The sequence below is a fragment of the Trichechus manatus genome, unplaced genomic scaffold (assembly GCF_000243295.1).
Source record: "Trichechus manatus latirostris isolate Lorelei unplaced genomic scaffold, TriManLat1.0 scaffold00007, whole genome shotgun sequence".
Taxonomy (NCBI): domain Eukaryota; kingdom Metazoa; phylum Chordata; class Mammalia; order Sirenia; family Trichechidae; genus Trichechus; species Trichechus manatus.
The window spans coordinates 13,552,801-13,567,262 of NW_004443943.1; the positions used below are offsets into that span (position 1 = coordinate 13,552,801).

At 41.1% G+C, this 14,462-nt stretch overlaps 1 protein-coding gene across 1 annotated transcript in view; it reads right to left on the reverse strand.

Annotated features, from left to right (window-relative positions):
- The window catches only part of ASAH2 (N-acylsphingosine amidohydrolase 2), a 61,691-nt gene extending 49,010 nt beyond the window's left edge, over positions 1-12,681 (reverse strand). Inside the window, exons 1-3 of the mRNA XM_004370126.2 lie at positions 12,373-12,681; positions 9,295-9,449; positions 7,783-7,932 (exon numbers count right to left, since the gene is read on the reverse strand). Coding sequence (XP_004370183.1) covers positions 7,783-7,932; positions 9,295-9,449; positions 12,373-12,499 — 432 coding nt within the window. The 5' untranslated portion in view covers positions 12,500-12,681. The remainder of the gene's footprint in view (positions 1-7,782; positions 7,933-9,294; positions 9,450-12,372) is intronic.
- Positions 12,682-14,462: the final 1,781 nt, after the last annotated feature.

Here is a 14,462-nt window from a genome sequence, read left to right on the forward strand (position 1 = left end):
CCTATCAAGCAACCATTCACTCTGTGCTTCAGTATATCATTATAATAACATTATATCACTTAAAAATCATTGTAACAACTCCAAAAGGTAGGTATTGTTAACCTCATTTTTTAGCTGAGAACACTGAAGCTTAAGGAAGCTAAATAATTTGCCCACTGAGCTAATAAATAGCAAAACCAGGCCCAGGCCCAAGGATCTCTAACTATAGACCCAGTACTCTGACCTATTCATCATTAAATACAGAGTATTAATATCCAGGTACTACTCTAAGCCTTAGGAATATATAAGGTCCCTACCCTCAAGAATTTTTTATTCTAAGGAGGAAAAAGACAATAAACAAGTAAATACGTAAGATTATATCATATAGTGATAAATGCTATGAAGTAAAATATTTCTAGGTAATTAAAAAGAGATTTATGGATGCTAGTGAGATCTTTCTGAAGAGAACCTTTCAGCAGAGGCTTGAATGAAGACAGCAGGCTGGTTGTACAATGTCTGGGGGATACGCTTTCTGGGCAAAATGAACAAAAAGTGCAAAGGTCTCTTTACCCCTCACGTCCCAAGATGAAGAACTCAATATTCTCTGACATAGACGATTACACTTATTGCTCCAGGGGAAGCCAGCTGCTATGAGGTAAGGACACTCCAGCAATTCTGCGGACAAGCCTATGTGGAGAGGAGCCATCTTGTCAGCACCCACTTGCTGGCCATGTGGGTAGCAACCTTGAAGGGCATCCTTCAGCCTCAGTGACGCCTTCAAACGACTTCAGCCCCAGTCAATATCTGAGTGCAACCTCATGACACAGAAAAGTCAGAACCGCCCAACCCAGCTACTCTTGGGTTCCTGACTCACAGAAACCATGAGCAATAATACAGGATTACTCTTGTAAGGAGTCCCTGGGTGCTGCAAAAATTTAACGCACTCGCTGCTAACTGAAAAGTTGGAGGTTCGAGTCCAGCCGCAGGCTCCTTGGGAGAAAGTTCTGCTGATCTACTTCCAAAAAAACAGCCACTGAAAACCCTGTGGAACAAAGTTCTACCGTGACACAAATGGGGTCACCACGAGTCAAAATCAATTTGATAGCAACTGGTTTATTAATATTTTAAGTCACTAAGTTTTAAGATGGTTTTTATACAAGAATAGATAATGAATACAAAAAATTAGTCAATCAAAGAACATCTAAATGCATGACTGTGTCTTTCTCTGGTACATGCACATCAAGAAAACAACAGATAGAAAATTAGTAGAGCTGCCGAGTACGTGTTTCTGATTATGTTTTAATCAGCTGCAATCTGGAGTTTGATATTATTGTGGCTTCTTTGTCAGAGTTGTTTTGAGTTTTTTGAATGTCAAAATCATTAAAATGATCCAGTGAAAGTATCATTTGTTGTTGTTGTTTTGTGCCTTCGAGTTGATTCCAACTCTTAGTGACCCTATAGGATAGAGTAGAATTGCCCTATAAGGTTTCCTAGGCTGTAATCTTTACGGGAGCAGATCGCCAAGTCTTTTCTCCCATACAGCAGCTGGAATGTTCGAACCACCGACCTTTCAGTTAGCAGCCGAGCACTTAGCCATTGTGCCACCAGGGCTCCTTTCAATATAGATTGCTGCCGCTTATTGCCAGGGACAATGATGAAAACTCTTTCATAGCAGGAATGGAAAATAACTTTATTTCATGTATTTAGTTCAATTCATTGGTGGTTGCTGTCAGAAGCCATGTGCTGAGAGGGATTCTGACACCAAATCCAGGCTTAGCAAGAAAGAACACCCTTATCAATTAGTAATATCTACCTTGGGTATACCAATAGTGGTATGCTGATAAACTCTCTTAAAAAAAAAAAATCCCTCATTTGTAGTGTTTGCCAATTTCTATGGTATAATTACTCCCACCATGGCCAATTTCAAGCTATCAACAGTTTAACCACCAGCTCACAAAATTCCTGAATATTTAAAAATCAGTTCTCATGAGCTGGTACCAGTCAGTTCCCACATACCGCTGGTACATAGAAGAATGGCAGCTTATGTGCTATCTACCTAGGATATATAAAGACATCCATTCAACTCCTTCTATTTTAGATAAAGAACTACACCATCCTCATTCCAGTGATGTGGTCATTGAATCAGGAGAAAGATTTTATAAGCCATCTTGCCTCTTTAACCTCTCCATGCCCTCCAAAGACCAGTTGTTAGGTTACCATGTCTATGTAAGCAATTTTGTGATACTCAAAGAATGTGGAAATACAATCTAACCAGACCAACACCCATCTAACCAAGTAGCCCACCTTCCCCATCTCAATAAGTTTCCATGTTCTTTCTATTTGCTCCTAACTCCAGCCCACCTACTCATTATCCTCACATATTCATCCACATGGTAGCTACCACACTCATGAAGGACAGAAGCCTCTGTAAAGAGACAATGTCTGATCAACAAAGGGACACCGCAAAAACTGAACTAAAGTCAAAGTCTAATGTTCTTACAATTCTGCAACTAAGAAAGATGAGAGAAAAAAAAGAGCTGCTAGTCACCTTTGGAGTCCTGGTGGCACAGTGGTTAAAGCACTCGACTGCTATCCAAAAGGTCAGCGGTTCAAAACTACCAGTGACTTGGAGAGAGAAAGCTGTGGCAGTCCGCTTTGGTAGCGATTTACAGCCTTGGAAACCCTATGGGGTCACTGTGAGTCGGAATCAACTTGTCAGCAGTGGATTTGGTTTACAGAAGAGTCATGTTTAAAGCTCCCCTAGCCCCACCCTGTTTTTATACCTAAAGACTACATATGACATTAGGTATTTAGAATTAAATGTATTTTGTTATGCTTATTCCAGAATCAAGCTCTTAAAAAAATAGAAATTATAAATCTTGAATTTTAAATCAAAGGAAAACAATTGCAAATGACCCACAGAAACCTTATCCTCAACTAAAATGTCTGCTATGAAGCCAGACACATGGGACTTCCGGGGAAAAGAAAAGAAAAAGAAATTAAAAACTCAGTAATACAATAACCAATGATGGCAAATAGTCATTATATTTGCAGTAGGAAGCGGGTTTCCTACTTCATGGAAGGAGAGAGATTTTAACCCAGAACAAAGCACTTACATTAATGTTTACAGACAGCATTCTTTTGTTTTCAGTTTCCATTCCATTTCCTATTGCTGACACACTTGGGAACAAGAGTTAGAAAGTCATCCTGTTTTCCTACCCCATCCCACTACTCGGAAACCTTCCCTAATCTTTACTGCATGCTGGGAATTTCAATCAATCTTAACGCTGAGACTGAGAACCTGCCTAAAACCAGGTGCTATAAATAAGCTTAATGGCACTTGTTTAACTACATTTATTTCTTACACCTTCCCTTGGGTTAACTTGGGATAACTAAGTGAATTCATTTAAAGGCCTTTCCACTGGGCCTCAGACTACATGGGGAAGTGTCCTGGATTGAATTGTGCCCCCAAAAAATATCTATCAACTTGGCTGGGTCATGATTCCCAGTATTGTGTGACTGAGTACCATTTTGTAATCTGATGTGATTTCCTTATGTGTTGTAAATTCTATCACTCTGATGTAATAAGACGGATTAGTGGCAGTTATACTGATGAGGTCTACAAGATTAGATAGTGTTTTAAGCCAATCTCTTTTGAGATATAAAAGAGAGAAGTGAGCAGAGACACATGGGGATCTCATATCACCAAGAAAGCAGTGCCGGGAGCAAAGCACGTCCTTTGGACCTGAGGTTCCTGTGCAGAGAAGCTCCCAGACCAAGGGAAGATTGATGACATGGACCTTCCTCCAGAGCTGACAGAGAAAGCATTCCCCTGAAGCTGATGCCCTGAATTTGGGCTTGTAGCCTACTGGACTGTGAGCGAATAAATTTCTCTTTGTTAAAGCCATCCACTTGTGGTATTTCTGTTATGGCAGCACTAGATGACTAAGATCAGGAAGTAAAAATAGGAAGAAATGGATAAACAGTGACCACCATTGACTTGATCGCATCTACAAACCAACACGTTAAACCCCTCTCGCCACATGATCCTACCTCCAAAATCTACCTTTTGACTCTCCTATTTCTGTTAAGGAGTCTCTGGGTAGTGAAAGTGGTTAACACACTTGGCTTCTAACCAAAAGTTTAGAGGTTTGAGTCCACCCAGAGGTGCCTTGGAAGAAAGGTCTGGTGATCTACTTCTGAAAAAAATCAGCCATTGAAAACCTAGTGGCACACAGTTCTACTCTGACACATCTGAGGTCCCCATGAGTTGGAATGGACTCCAAGACAACTGGTTTTTTACTTCGCTCAATGACCCCACCATTTTCCAGTCAGAATCATCTTTGAGTCCTCAGAAAAGCAGTATAGTGCAGTGGTAACGAGGGTGGATTCTGCATCAACACGCCTAAGTTTGAAACCCAGCTTTGACAGTCCTTCCTGTATCACCTTGGACAGATTACCTGATCCTGTGCAACTCTGTTTCCCAGTCTGTCAAATGAGATAATAATAGCACCTCCCTCATAGAGTTGTTTGGAAGATTAAATAAGTTGATATATATAAGGCACTGGCTCATCATGGTCCAGTAAAACCTGTGAAAAACAGAACCTGTATAAGGCAGAAACCTGTCAGAGAAACAAAATTCAAATATTTTCCGCTAATAGAAAGCGATAGAAAAGTGGTAAGACTGCACTCTGTCAAAGGCGGAAAACTTGCAAGACCCGGGAAAACAAGGCAGTCCTATACAGTGTTCCAGCTCTCACAGGTTTCACTGTAATACGTGTTAGCTTTGATGTCCATCGATCCCTAGATCTCATTAGCATTGCATTTCGCCTCCTACCACCATCTAATCTCACTGCCACTCTGTTGGTTGGGTCAGCCTCCCATGATGCAGGGGAAACAGCCAGGCAAAGTTAAAGCCCTTCCTGCAGTCCTAGCTTCCTTTTCTTGTTCCTTTGGCCTTTCAACTCCTTGTAAAATTATCCTGTATTAATTACTCTTTGTTTGAAATGCCTAGTGTGATTATTTTCCTAACCGTATCCTCACCACAGAGCCTGGATGTTAATTTAAAGAATCTGCTAATTTGTGGCTTCACCTCTGGTTTCACTCTATTCCAATCCACATCACACATCACTGTCTGATCAGTTGTCCTAAAGCAAAATTGTGCTCACACACTCACACACTCACAGTCTTCTAAGACTACCCACAACCTACAGAATTAACAAACAGTGTGACATCCCAGGTCCTCCACAATTAGAACCAACCCACCTTCCAGGTACATCTCCAACTACACACCTATGTATGTCCTAATAGAAGTCCTACATGTTCCCTCAAAAGAATCTATATCTCTCCCTTGTGCTTTTGCTCATCTTTTCGCTTCCATCTGGTATCTCTCCCTCCCTGTCTTAACCATTCAAAATTCTGCCCATTCAAATGTCACTTCCTGTATGAGAGCTTATTCCTAATTTCCATTGTTTGTCTCTCCTTTTATGGTAGTTAAAAAAAAAAGAAAAAAACTGTGTGCACATAAATTCTTTAGCATTCCTCTCTTCAAGGGCTGAAGCTGAATTTCTCTACCCTTGAGTATGGGCTGGACTTTGTGAATCCCTTTACTGAGTAGGATGTGGTGAAAGTGATGGAGTGCAACTTTCCGAGCCCAGGTCATAAAGGTGTTGTGGCTTCTTCCTTGCTCTTTCTCCTGGATCTTCACTCTGAGGGAAGCCAGCTGCCATGTCATAAGGATATGGAGAGGCCCACCTGGTGAGAAACTGAGGCCTCATGTCAACAGTTATGTGAGAGATCCATCTTCGAAGCAGATCTTCTAGCCCCAATTAAGCCTTCAGATTACTGCAGCCTTGGCTGACGTCTTAACTGCAATTTTATGAGACACCCTAAGGCAGAATCACCCAGCTAAGCCACTCCTGAATTCCTGACTCACAGAACATGTGAAGTAATGAACATTTGTTGTTTTAAGCCGCTATGATTTGGAGTAATTTGTGATGCAGTAATAGATAGCTAATACACCACTGTACTCTTCAATGAATTACAGTTATCCATGAATTTCTGCTACAGTCCTTCCTTCTACCCCTCAACTAGACAGTAAGCGCCTAGAAGGACACAGACTATGATTCCCAGAGTTGCATGTCTCCTGACGTGACCAACAATGTGTCTTGCAAAAAGCAGGAGATCAATACATTTTTCTCCTCCAAAATACAGAATAATGTCCCTTTTAAGAAGGTGTGCTCTGGGATCAGGCATACCTGTGTTCAGAACCTAGCTCTGCCATTTCCTATGTGAATTTGGGAAAGTTACTTAACCTCTTAAGACTCAGTTTCCTCATTGAAAAAGTGGGGATAACAGACCCACCTCAAAGATTTTTGTGAGTGTAGGGATGGGAAAAACAACCCTCTGCTCTTCATATAAGGGGTCCCTGGCTGGCACAAACAGTTAAGCACTTGGCTACTAACTGGAAGTTTGAATGCAACCAGAGATGCCTCAGGTAAAGGCCTGGCAATCTACTTCCAAAAGATCACAGCCGTTGGAAACCCTATGGAGTGCAGTTCTACTCTAAAACACATAAGGTCACCATGAGTCAGCACTGATTTGACAGTAACTGGTTTGGTGTTTTGTTTTGTTTTATTTTGGCTCCTCGTGTTTTCAGAGATGGGAGAGGCTTCTACTGTACTCCTCAAGAGGGAGCGAAATAGAAGAAATGCTTTTAGCTCCTTTCTTCATCCCCTTCCCTGACCCCTTCACACAGCAGGAGGAACAAAGTGTTTAATAGGTAACATTGATAGAGTATGACACTGAGTGATTGACGTTTAATGGAAATTATTCTGGGTGCTCCAGACTCCTCTTTCCCACACTCATGAATATGTATGACATTAGCAGAGTATATTCTCTTTCTGTGATCTGATTTTATGCAGAAAATATAACTGGATCAGAGCCTAGGACTTGGCTTAGATAGACCTGGAAGTCCAAGAGTGTGTCACTCTGTTACTCTATTTCTCCTTGTCTCTCTGCCCCTCTCCCTCTGCCCCCCCTCCCTTTTCTTCCTTCTCCTCCTCTCTCTCTCCCTCTCTCTCCCACCCTCTGTCTTTTCCTCCTTCCCTCTCTTCCTCTCTCTCTCTCCTGTACCTTATAGGGTCTATGACAACCCAGGACCCTCCATGAACCTTTCTGATAATCTCACTTTCCCAAAAGAGGGTATCAGTATGTAAATTTAGGGAAAACCATAGAAGAACCGGCCAGATTCCACAATACAGTTTTAAAATTAAGAGAGTTGATGTCCAATTATTTTTAAATTTTTATTCTGGAAAAATTCAAACACATACAAATGTAATCAGAATAGGATCATGAACCTCCCTGTGCCTTTTACCGAGCTTCAGCAATTGCCAACTCATGGCCAACCTCGTTTCAGTGCTGTATTTTCTCATCTGGGTCCTTGCATCTATTCTCAATTGTCAAGGGAAGGGTTAGTGATTAATTGGCGCTCTCAAACTTCTTACAAGGAGGATTAAATGAGAGAATTTATGTGAAGGCCACCTGGAACATAGTACACTCTCAAAAAAAATTAGCATGAATTATGATGATGAGCCATTAGTCGAACTGAAAGCAGGTTTTGGTCAAGATAACTTAGAACAAAATAATGTCCTTGTGCAATTGTATGTTGCATTGTCAAGAGCTTATGATGCTGAGGGTAGTAGAAACTTACTGGATGAGAAACCAAAAGTGTTTAGTTTCCATTACAATCTCCCATAGACTTTTCTTTTAAACCATGTCATCTTTGTCCATGCAACCACTTACCTCCAGCCTGAGTCTTTGGGACACCATGGCTATGTCAATGCTGACAAACACAACTCGATTTGACCCATCAAGTTCCGCCATGATGAAGGCACGACTATACAACCTCGTGAGGATGCCCTGTGCATTCTGGCCAGCTTTGCTATAGCCCATCTGAAAAGGAAGAGAGACTCAGAGCTGTTCTGTCTCACTCATCTACACAACAATACATGAAGAGACTACCTATGAAAGACAAATTAAAAAATCCATATGACACTGTGGCTCCGAGTGAATGAAGCCAAATCATAAAAGAGGCTTTAATCTTATGTGTAGAAAAACATGAAGTCAATGTATTAATCAGGATGCAGAAGCTATTTACTGGCCTCTGAGCAAGAAGGGAGCTGGGGTGGCTTAGAAATTCCATGATTATATTGGACATTGTTGAGGGTCTTTCTATTCTTTGAAATGAATCTTTTCTCCTGCCTGTCTAAAGTACCACAGATGGAAATATTTTCCCTTTCTTTACCCCACATTGCCCAGGAATGTCCTGAAGATTGAAGGCACCCTCACTTTGGTTGTTTGGTGTGATTTTTTTTCTCTGATGTAAGTGATGATCCTTACATAGAATAGCTTACCCTGGCTTTTGCCATGTCGTCCCTCCCTAAGTCAAGTCAGATCAAGTATACCTATGCCAAGCCCCTTCTCTCATCATCACATAAAACCCAGACCTGCACCCAGGTCTTCAGAATGCTCCCTCTACCACTTGCTTTACTCCTCATATGAGTGTTCATTTAGGTTGACATTCCAGGGCCACTTTTCAAAAGAGACACCAGGGAATAATTCCTGAATTTAAAGACTATATGGTAGGACAGAGAAAATCCCATCAGACAATCTCATGCTCTGGTTTCCTAGGGAAGGGTTGATGTAAATAGGTATTTCCACTATCATAGCCAGCAATCAGTCACACCCGACCCATAAAAAGTGTTCTAATTGCCTTACACAATGTTGGCCCATACTAGGTTTCCAGATTTAACTAGAGTTGCCTACATTTTTAAATTCAGAGATTTAAATCCTCAGATCTCCAGTCCAGAGATCCTTCTGGCTTCTCTTGAAAAAAAATGGAAAATATGGCAACCCTGAGCCCACATTCTTACATGGCAACTATCAGTTAGGCCACTTTCTAATGTCTCCATAGTCCCCACCACTTCCTACTGTCCTGTAAATTGAGGATTTACATTTATCATCTTACACTGGCCTGCTTTAGTCATTTATGGTACCTGCCCACCCCCCGCCATAACTGAGTTTTCCAGCTCTGCCACTTCTACTCATAAAAAATGGCCAACTGAATTTATGATGGAGTTGTGGTTGAATAAAATGTCCCTCTTCCTTATAGCACAATATTCACAGTGTTAGACAGCAGTGAAGTCAATAGAAAAGCTAGATGATGATGATGTAATAACCAGAAATGAATGCAGGATGCAAAATAATAAAATGAGTTATTTTGCAGTTTACTTGAGAAGCCCATATTTTACCTACCAAATTGATATCTGATACTTGTCCTGTGCAGTCAGCTCGCCCACGACCAATACTGTAGCCACTGACGTTCTGAAAGAATGGAGGCTCCGAGGTGTAAGTCACTGGAGGAGCTTGAGTAGTGGTGGAGCCCTGGGTGGGTGGATGGTTTTGGGTGGCTGGAAAACAGAATAAGATATTTGAAAAACAATATTTCAGCCCATTTATTTGTTGGTGTTGACTGATTGATTAGAACACATAGGTTCAGGTTCCTAAGGAAAATCTTTGTATATTCTCTCCTATTTAAGATATACAGTGAGAAGCATTTTAGGAACCCATTTTATATCATATTCCTAAGCAGGATCTTCCTTGGAGTGAAGATGTTTTCAACCTGACAATCAAAGCCTCCCTCAAATGTCCTTCAACTTCTCACCACAAGCCATTCCCTGTCAAACTCATCCTCTTTCACTCACTTACCCTGCTCTTTTGTTCTCAGCCAAGCAAGTCCGGTGCCAAGTCCTTGGCACACAACCTACCAAACACAGCCTCTGGGGATTGGTTTCTACCATTCTCTGCATCCAGAGCTCTCACTCCTTTCCTTTTCGCCAACCCCTTCAGGCTTGTTCCATTTTCTATCACATCTAGATCCAGCTCAACCTCTCATATTCAGGAAGCCAGCTGTCCCTACCCTTTACTGATCCTCCTCCACCTTCTGAAGACTTCTACTCTTCATGCGTCCTAAATCATTTTACACTTGCTGATATAGTTCCCCCTTATTTTAATTATTCTCATATCAATAATACATTCCATATTAATGTGTATGTATATATATTTACAGAATCCCTGGGTGGTGCAAATGGTTAATGCACTCGATTGCTAACCTAAAAGGTTGGAGGTTCAAGTCCCCCTAGAAGTGCCTTAGAAGAAAGACCTTCCAAAAATTAGCCCTTGAAAATCCTATGGAGCACAATTCTCTGACACACAGGGGGGTCACCATGAGTCAGAGTCGACATCAACTGGTTGATTATATATATTTATAATACATACCCACACACACAAACACACACATGAATATCAGGAAAGGCGGAAGGGTGTAGAGAATGGGAGGGCAGGTTCTGGAAACAAACAGCCTAGGTTTGAAACCTGACTCTACCACTTACTAGCTGAACAAAATCCTTAACCTATTTTACCTCAATTTTCTCATCTATAAAACAGAGAAAATAATAGTGCCCCACTTCTTAGGGTAGTTTTGAAGTAAATACATTACCATATATTAATAACTTAGAACAATGGCTGGCATATAGCTATGGTTTTATTTGCATGTTTAGACCTTTTGTTTTCCTGTTTGTTCCTCCCAGAAAAACATTCAAGGGTGGCCAAGGCAGCAAGTGTGAGTGTCACAAGCACTAGTGATTAGAAAGTACTTAGGCAAAAGATTAAGAGTTTATTCTTTCTGGAATCCTAGAATTTTGAAGATCAAAAAACTTGGAGATCACCTAGTCCAACCACCTCCATTTTACAGATGAGACAACTAAAGCCCAGAGAAGAGACTTAACTGAGATTTCATGGAGAACACGTGATGCATCAGGTGCTCAACCCAGATCTTCAGGCTCTGAATCTGATTCTTTTGACCACATTCTACACGGAGTTAGAATCCATGTTTTCTCATCCCCAAGCCCACGTTTTCTGCACGAGAGTATTGTGAGGAAGAAAGCAGACACCTTTGCCTTGCCTCATTGGTACAAAGGTAGGAAATGGTGCCACGGAAAGCCAAACCAAGCCACATAGCCAAGGGCAAGTTTCTTGCAATCTCAGAGTCTCACTTTCTCCATATGTAAAACGGCACTAAGACTAGCTGTTATTATGAGAATAGTTAGTATAGGTATTAATAACCTCCCTGAGTCTCCACCTCCTAATTCACTAATTTTAAGAGTTAAACTATGTAAGTCCTAAGGATCCTTTCATTCCTAGCATTCCAAGACCCTGCTTTTCCCACTGCTGGAAGAGAGGACCTCAATTTTTCTGTGGGTACAGGGAATTCAAAACACAGAGGCATGGTAAAGAATACACTGGAAAAGAGAAGAGACCACAAAAGAGAAACAGGTAAAAATGCTATCTCCTGCTCCACTTGGCCTAAGGCCATTCTTTCCTTTGTTATGGCCAAAGCCTCCAATCCTTACTTATCTTCTCCACTTACTTTCCAGGTATATAACTTAACACTGAGGTCAAGGTTCCATCAAAAACCCTTGGGCCCAATATTGCTTGCAAATGTAGCCTAGACAGTTTTCAAAACCTAAATTAATTTCCAACATTTTAATCAAGAGATGTCTAAAAATCCCAAATGGGACCGTAACCACAGGCATAGAGGCTAGGATTTACAGCACATGATTACATCCGATCACGAAATGGAGGACAACCACAAAACACTGGGAATCAGGGCCTAGCCAAGTTGACTCAAATTTTGTGGGACACAATTCAATCCACAACAGCTTCTCTTAAAAACTCAGGACCTCTGGATAAGTGTGACGTCATGACAACAAACAGCTGATGCTAGAGAGGGGCAACGGACCTCACTTCACCAGAACCCCCCTGTCCCTCCCCTGTGCCTCCTACCACTCCATCTTATTTACAGAACTTGATTGGTCCTCAGAAGGGTTTGATTTTGAGATCCCTTCACTAAACTTTTTCATGGACTATTTGCCATTCAGTGGGTCTTTCATTCTCCTTTTGACCTCAAGAGAAGATGATGCCAAGGAAAAGGCAAAGAGAAATAGAAGAATCTTGGGGCAAAAGCTCTCGCTTCTGGATCTTGAAGAATCCTAGGCTGTGCTTCAATCAATGGAAAACTCAAAGGCAAAAACTGCATGTCAGAATGTCTGTCAGCTGGCTATTTGGGGACAAAGGTAAACTTGATAAAAACTGCTGTCAATGCAGAAAGAGTGATTAATGTAGAAGGTAATTAATGTAGATGGCTTCAGTACACATAGAACTTCCAGTTATCAGCACCATCAGCTGGCACTGTTTCTTGCCTTGGTGTCCCAAATAATTAAGACATTTCCCTCAAGCCTATGAATAGCGTCCAAGAGAGTGCATGACACTTGCCTTTATGGTTTCCAATGGTCCGACTGGTGGTAAACAATAGGCTGAGAAGGGCCACTGTGATAGCAGTCATCATCACAAGGAGGAAAATTAGGAGCCACTCCAAAGTGGAGAAGGTGCGTTTGGCCATTTCTTCTGTAGTAAAGCAGGCATTCGAGAAGAAATATGAAAGAGGAAGAAACGATAGAATCTCAAATTAAAATGCACGTGCTTCAAGCTGTCCAAGGTTAAAACATCTTAGCTCTTTCCCATTAATAGACTATATCAGAGATGGCAAGTACGGGGCACACTTGCTGCTAGTTCTATATCCCAAGCCCGTGGCAGACAAGAGCAATCAATTATGGCACTCTTTTTTGATAAGCTCATATCTGAATCCTTCTCAACACAGAGCTCCTCTTGGCAGCAACTACTCATCATTTGGCATTGTCAATTGAGTTAAAATCTATTTGCATTCCTTGGCTACATCATACTGCTCTTATTTATGGCAAAGATGCTGTTTAGGTGCCATCTGTACATGGGACTGGGCAAGCGCTTCTGTCAACAGGGATGATTTACACACCCACACTGCTTGTACTTGAGAGATGGCTGGCTGGAGTTAGAGCTGTGCTCTGTGGTTATGGACTAAGTAAAATTAACTTGTCCACATGAAGATGAAACCCGTGATTTTGGCCTTTAAACTCTATGTTCTAGCTTTCAATTACTACCTCATCTGAAAATGGCATGGACAGGGGGATTGGCATCTCTGGTCTCAAGGCAGGCATTAGTAAAAATTTCCCTCTTCAGTAATCAGAAGGATCCCACACATTTTGCAAAAACCCTATATGGGAATGGGAATAAAGAATGTCCCTGTGTTTTACAGAAAACATCCTTACAAATTTCTTAAGATGTTTTAGGAGGAGAGTTCATCACCACCCAAAGAAACTATAGAAGGTAAAAGCTCATATGATGTAGCAAGAGGATGTATAAAATAGTGGATAAAAATTGGGTTCTGAAGTCTGGCTCCAGAGTTCAAATCTCATTTCTGCCACTAATTGGGTGACCTTGGGAAATTTTCGCCTGACACTGATCCTCAGTGTCCATGTCTGTAAATAAAAAAGGAATGATCATAATTTTGGTACCTATCTCATAGAGTTTCTATAAAAATAAGATGAGATAGTGCCACTAAAATACTGAATTTGCTCTATGAAATGTAATAAATGCTCAAAACTGTAAGCATTTCTCATTAGGCTCCAAAATAGTAAAGACTCTGTGTTCCTCCCTGTTCTTAAAGGGAGCTCATATGAGGCTAGTATTAAAGGTTTATTGGAATCATGGATGGAACCTACAGAGCCCATTTTCTTAACTCATGTTTTAGAAAGTCTGAATAGTGAGATGAGATTGGAATCCTAGGCCTTCCTCCCAAAATGGGTAATATGTGACTAAGATGCTGCTACCGCAAGAGTTGAAGCTTGGCAGCCAACAGATGTGTTTATTATGATCCAGATAATTTTTTTGTTTGAATTTGACATAGTTGACAAAAGATTTTACATATAAATTTGAAACTTCAAATTTTCTTTTAAAATTTTTCATAAAATACGGCAACATTGAGTAAGCGTTTCCATGTGCTAAGAGATTCCTAAAGCGTAGTAGCTGACTCTTCCCTTTAGATGGGGCATGCATTCTCCAAGTTGTCATAGTCCCTATCCAGTGGGCGTTATCCATCTAAGCTACTGCCTGATCTTTGTAAAATAAAAAATAAAAAATAAAAAAAACCCATTGCTGTGGAGCCGATTCCAACTCACATTGACCCTACAGGACAGAGTAGAACTGCCCCGTAGAGTTTCCAAGGAGCGGCTGGTGGATTCAAACTGCCCACCTTTTAGTTAGCAGCCTAACTCTTCTGGTCTTTGTAGACATTTGATTTTGCAATCTGTGGGCTAGAGTTTAAAGATCAGTCTAAAAGTGGATAATTCAGAGGTAGGGCTGAACTGAGAGTAAATAAGGAGACTGGGACACTCTCCCAAAGTTACTGATTACTGGGAGGCTTTCTTCATCTACTTATAACCACAATATTACCTTCACCACCACCGATGGGGATAAGTTCAAATCTAGAG